The 6,516-nt window shown below is 30.6% G+C and overlaps 1 protein-coding gene across 8 annotated transcripts in view; it reads left to right on the top strand.

Moving 5' to 3' along the window:
* Positions 1-3,865, top strand: part of LOC117174057 (tubulin polyglutamylase TTLL4-like) — a 754,936-nt gene extending 751,071 nt beyond the window's left edge. For all 8 annotated transcript variants that reach the window (XM_033362718.1, XM_033362713.1, XM_033362717.1 and 5 more), the window contains one exon: positions 1,094-3,865. In XM_033362718.1, the coding sequence (XP_033218609.1) occupies positions 1,113-2,810 (1,698 nt within the window). In that variant the 5' untranslated portion in view covers positions 1,094-1,112 and the 3' untranslated portion in view covers positions 2,811-3,865. The remainder of the gene's footprint in view (positions 1-1,093) is intronic.
* The last annotated feature ends 2,651 nt before the right edge of the window (positions 3,866-6,516 follow it).

Here is a 6,516-nt window from a genome sequence, read left to right as displayed (position 1 = left end):
CTTATTCTTAGAAAAAATCAGAATATAAATAGTGCACGACCTAATTTGAAATCAAATATTCATTTTGGCAGATTTCGGAAGATTTCGGAATATAGTTTCGAAGTTTTTTAAGAATTTTGAAAGGATTTTAAGGAAATTGTTTCAATTTTGAAGGATTAAAAAAAATTTAGGGTAAAATTCGAATAATTTTGATAGATGCTTAGAAGTTCTCAAGACATTTTAAAAATAATTTTAAATTTTAAAAAAGTTCAAACAACATATCAATGTTTCAAGAATTTGAAATGAAATTTTTAATTTTAAAGTTAGGTTAAATTTAAACAAAAAAATCTAATCGTTCAATTTTTAATGTTTCTAGCTTAAAATTGCTTAAAATGATATAATTTTGAAAAATTTAGTTGAAAAGTGTCGAAAAGCTTTCATTTTACACGTGAAAATTATTGTGCATTTAAATACAACGTTTTTCAATTAAAAAACTGTTAAATCTTAATTTTAAAAGTTAAAAATTTAAGAGTTCCATTTTGAGTACTTTGATTTTGCAGCTCAGATTTTATCCCTTTTAATGGAAAAAATTGAGTCATTATAGTGTAATTTTTCAAATTTCATTGACCGTGAAAAATATTTATGAACCGGGATAAATCCAGGAAATGACCGGGAATTTTTGTCTTTGATTAAAAAACCCATTCTTATCTAACTGAATTTTATTAAAAATAGTTTATTCCTCTATTTCCCCCCTATTGTCGTAAAAAATCATTCTGGTTCCCCCTTTTTTTAAAATCATTTTGGACTGTGATGTCTGCAATTAATACTAAGTAGCTTTTTTGTCACTACACTACTGACGCACAGTATCTGACCACTAACTGGATGACCTACTAAAAATTAGCATTCTCTCACAAAAAAATTACTTCAACTGGGGTTCATTTAACGCAGATTTGTATTAGCTTTACAGTGATTCCAAAACTTATTTTATCTATACTTTGGACGGCACTATGATCATTCAAAGTCAAGGCTGATTGTGAATAGGTCGCCCGGTTGGTGATCCAATACTGTCCAACAGTAGCGTATTAAAAATTTCCATAAATTAATATCGTTTCAGATAATCTTGAGCCATTGCAATGGACATCCTCACCTACAACCACCAGGAAATGGTCCACGTAAAACCGAGTATCGAAGATGAGGCTGACCTGGAATCCCAAACTGACGAGGATCAAGAGGAACTTGCTTCCTTAGACGAAGGTTCCCTCTGCACAATCAGCGAGGTTGATGCCGCTGGCGACAAGAATTCCGCTCTTCCCTTTCGAAAAAGCCTCTTTTCAAACGTAGCACCTTACATAGCCTTCCAATCCTACGAGTGCAATGGTTCAAGTATGCCTCAAGATATCACGAAGCACTTAAAATGGAGACTGAGCACCATAACTCCCCAATTAGTTCGCAGAACTCTAACTAACTCGGGCTACCGTCTGATGAAAAAAACCCAGGACTGGTGTGGAACTTGGGGCAAGCACATGAGATCCAACTGCTTCAAAACGCTTAAAGAATATCAAAAGATCAACCACTTCCCTGGAACCTTCCAAGTCGGTCGAAAGGATCGTCTTTGGAGGAACCTCAGCAGAATGATGTTAAAACACAGTAAGAGAGAATTTGGCTTCATTCCCAGAACCTATGTTCTTCCACAAGATCTCCGATGCTTCCGACAAGTTTGGGACAAGCAGGGCAGCAAAGAAAAGTGGATCATCAAGCCTCCAGCTTCTGCCAGAGGAACCGGAATACGTGTCGTTCACAGATGGGCCCAAATTCCCAAAAAACGGCCAGTCATCGTCCAGCAGTACTTGTCTAAACCGATGCTCATCGATGGAGCCAAGTTTGATCTCAGACTCTACGTTCTCGTCACTAGCTTCAATCCCCTTCGCATCTACCTCTATCCTGATGGCCTGGTTCGGTTTGCATCAGTCAAGTACATCGACGACATCAACTGCCTCAGCGATCGCTTCATGCATCTCACCAACTATAGCATCAACAAATCTAGTGCCAGTTACACCGACAATGACAGTCCTGATTCCTGCTCCGGCCACAAGTGGACTATCAAGACCCTCTGGTCCTACCTGGAAAAGAAGGAAGTCAATGTTCAGAAACTGTGGTCGACTATGAAGGACATCGTTGTCAAGACAATGATCGCTGGCGAGTCTTCTATCAACTGCCTTAGCAAAGCAAACGTCAGTTCTAGGTACTGTTGCTACGAACTCTTCGGAGTGGATATCCTCCTTGATGATAACCTCAAACCCTGGTTGTTGGAAGTGAACATATCACCTTCTCTGCAGTCAGCTTCGCCTTTAGATGTTGCTGTCAAGGGTCCACTGATCAGAAATGTCTTTAATATGGCCGGGTATCAACTGCCAGTTAGCCTTTCGCAACGTGAGATGGAGACCCTGGGCAAGCAGTATCAGCTTGATCCTGTTTGCCAGGACTATAGGCTCCATCGAACGTCCTTGAGTTTGCAGGAAAGACAGAAACAGTATCACTATCTAAGTACGAGAGATAGGGAAGATTACTTGGACGACATTATCGAGGACTTGACACCTGACGATGTCAGAACGCTTATTGCTTATGAAGATGAATTGACTCAGTTGGACAGGTTTGAGAAGATATTCCCCACTGCCACTAGTAATGAGTATTTTCAGTATTTCGAAGCTCCAAGGTACTATAATATGCTGATTGATGCTTGGGATGAAAAATACGCTGATAATCGAGAAGAGGGTATCACTCGATTACAGAAACTCTGCAAGACGAAGTACCATTTGGAGCAGAATGTTTAGCTGAATCACTGCCCTGATGATCAGTCAATTACTGATAGTTAGCTAGGATTTGAACAAATTTTCACTATTTTTAAATCGTTCATTTTTTACGGACTTTGTCAGTGAGATGTTCGATTTTTTTCTGAATTTGAGGCTGAGAGATAATGCTGTAGTAATTGGTGTTCGAATAGTTTAAATGAAAACTTAGGCTAACGGATTATAGATGACTTGATAATCAAATTTTACTTCCCATCATCATCTGTGTAGTTAAATTTTTTTAAGGCGGAGTATTCTTAAAATGAGGATTTTAATCTTGTATATTTCGATTCTAGTTCAATTTCGGAGTTATTTAAGTTTGTAATTAATAAAAATCTAGAAGGCTTCCAAATGTGGATGCATCTTCTTGGTCTCGATCGAATTATTTCCCTTGAGATTTATATTTTTATATGGCTTTATTTTTTAAATTACTTTACTATTAAAAAAGAGAATACTCGTACACAATTTACTGATGTATTTATTTATAATAATCAAATGCGGCCTTTTTGAGAAAACTTTTTTATTTAAATATTATTTTAAATGCCATCAATAGTATAGCTTTAGTAGTATAGCTATGCAACTAAAGCGTCACTTACCGACCGAGCGAGGTTCAGTTTCATGCTATGTTATCGACATCAGATAATTACCATCAGTCGGTAAGTGCTTTGCTATACTACTGTCATATATTGATGATTTATTTTATTTATTATTGTCTTCTATCCTCACTTGAACAAATAGAACAGTAGTTGTTACAACAATATATTTTCTACCTCGGTATTTAGTTCCAAATATTCGAAAATCTAGCGAAATTTATTCGAATTCCGATTTAACAAAATGTTTAAAAATTTCAGAATTGTAGTAAAGTGACGTTGTAAAAATAATGTCATCGTAAAAAGAATGTCGCTTCTTCCAAGCGTTTTTTTTAGGAACGAACAAACTCACTTCATTCTTGTGCCTTCATCACCATAATCTTAAGCGTTGGAGATATTTCCGTGTATTGAATCCGGTTTTAATAAATCATTTTTCATGAATATTTGACATTTATATTTTTTATTGTAATTGAACCACCTTTTAGAGAAAAACACTATTACAGAATGTCTGTTTACCTGGAAAACCTGGAGTAACCAAAGGAGTGTTTACATAACTCGAAAAATCAGAAAGTGCCAGGTAATTTGTTAAAAATGTTAATATTAAATTAAATAATAGTGTTTCTTATTTATATTAATATTTTTAATTTTTTTTAGTTAAAATTCAATTTTGTGGTTAAAAATTCTTTGTTTTTCGTAGAAAATTATTCTTTTTAATTGAATATTTATGGTTGATTGATGATTCAATAGTTGAGTTGACATTTTTTTCTCTTAAACGAGAAATCTTATTTAGATGAAAATTAACATCTTTTTGAGAATTCGTCTTTTTTACATGAATTAAACTGTCATGGATTAAATTTTGTTTTTGTTAAAATATGAATTTTTTTAAATTGAGAAATTACCTTTTCATATTAAAAATTGAGCTAGTTGTTTGAATGTGAAATTTTTGGTTAAAAATCTATTTTTGATTAAAAATTATTTTTTTTTTTATCGAAAATTATTTTTTCAAGTGAAATTTGATGATTTCATTGTTGTTTTAAAATTCATTCTTTTTAGTTTTAAACTTCGACTATTTGTTGTGTTGAAAATTTGTCTTTTTTCGTAGAGAATCAATTTTCTTGAATTAAAAATCACTCTGATTACAAATTAATACATATTTTTTAATTTGGTTTGTATCGTAGAAAATTTAATCCTTCCGGTTCGAACTCATCTTTTTTTTATTAAAAATGAAACTATTCGAGTTAAAGGATGATCATTTTCGTTGAGAATTCATTTTTAAAGTTTAAAATTAAACCATTGCAGTTGTAGATTTATAATTTTAGTTGAAAATTTAACTATGTTAATAAAAATTCGTTTTTTGGTTGAAAATTAATTTTCTCAACTAAAGAAACAATTACTTTATTGTTAGTAAAAATTAAATTTTTTAGGTAAGGATTATTTATTTTAGTTCAAATTATATCACTTTGGTTGAAAATTATGAAGCAAATAATGTTTTTGTGGAAAGTTATCCTTCTTGGTTAGAAATTAATTTTTTGTTGTTGAAAATTCGACTATTGCAGCTAAAGGCTCATAATTTGATTTTGAAATTTATCTTTTTGTTTAAAATTGAACAATTTTCTTATAAATTCACGATTTCTGTAGAAAATTAATCTCTGATCTTGAAAATTCATTTTTTTGTTTGAAAAATCAACTTTTCAGGTGAATGTTCATAATTTTTGTTGAAAATTCATGTCTTTGGTTAAAAATTTACTATTTTTTTTAAATTTGTTTTTTTTTCGTTGTTTAAAATTAATTTTTTGAATTTAAAATATAAATAATACATTTCTGGTTTAAAATTTATATTTTTCTATTGAAAATCCAAGTATTTGGTTGAAAATTCATGTTCTTAACAAGAAATTCGTCTTTTTTGGTAGAGAGTTAATTTTCTTAATATAAAATCACTTTGATTAAAATATTAACAATTTTGTTGAAAATTCATTTTTTCTGTTTACAAATCATCTTCTTAGTTTAAAATTCACATTTCTCAGTTGATGATTTATCTTTTTAATTGAAAATTCATCACTGTGGTTAAAAAGTGAACTATTTTTTTGAGAATTATTTTTTTGTTTGAAAATTAATTTTTTACTAAAAAATTAATGATTTTATTGTTTACAATTTTAGTACGAGATTCACGATTTTGATTAAAATTGAATAATTTCTTAATAATTTCATTTTTTTTTTGTTGAAAAATCTCCTATTTCAGTTAATGGTTCATAATTTCGCTGGAAAATTCATCTTTTTGGTTAAAATTGCAACCATTTTTTTTCGTTGAAAATTGAACAATTTTATTTTTATAATTTTTTGGTTAGTAGAAAATTATTTATCTTTGTTTAAAAGGAATATTTTTAGTTAAAAATGAATTACCTTAGTTGAAAATACATCAGTTTAGCTCAAATTAAACCATTTTGTTGAAAATTTGTAATTTTTGATGAATTAATCTCCTTTATCCAAAATTAATCTTTTTGGTTTAAAAATCAACATTTCCAGTCGACACTTTGATTGAAAATGTAACTATTTTTATGAAAACTTTAATTTTTCTTAAAAATTAATTTTTTAATTGCAAATTTAACTATTCCATTGGCATTCAAGATGAATAATCATCACTTTGGTTGCAAATTTAACTATTCTATTTTTGGTTGAATAAGCTTCTTTATTTATTGAAAATTCAAATACTTGAGTTTGAATGTAAAGCGTTGAAATCGAATTTAATATATAAAATTTTAAAGTTTTAAATGTGCAATTTAGAAAAATCTGGAAGGCTTTCAAATGTCTTTCTAAGAAGAACTTTATATTTAAACATTATTTTAAATGCCATCAGTAGTGCAGCTATAGTAGTAAAGCTATGAGTATATGTCACCGATCGAGCAAGGTTCTGTTCCATGGTAAGTTACTGGCATCCGATATTCACCAACATTCGGTAAGTGCACCGGCTTTGCTATACTACTGTCATATAGTGATGATTAATTTATTAATGTCTTCTATACTCATTTGAAAAAATAGAACAGTACTTTTTACAACAAAATATTTTAGACCTCGAAATTTAGTTCCAAATATTCGAAAATCTA

This window comes from Belonocnema kinseyi, chromosome 6 (genome assembly GCF_010883055.1).
Source record: "Belonocnema kinseyi isolate 2016_QV_RU_SX_M_011 chromosome 6, B_treatae_v1, whole genome shotgun sequence".
NCBI classification, from domain to species: Eukaryota; Metazoa; Arthropoda; class Insecta; order Hymenoptera; family Cynipidae; genus Belonocnema; species Belonocnema kinseyi.
Note: the sequence above shows the minus strand (reverse complement) of the source record. Positions and strands in the feature narration are given on the sequence as shown.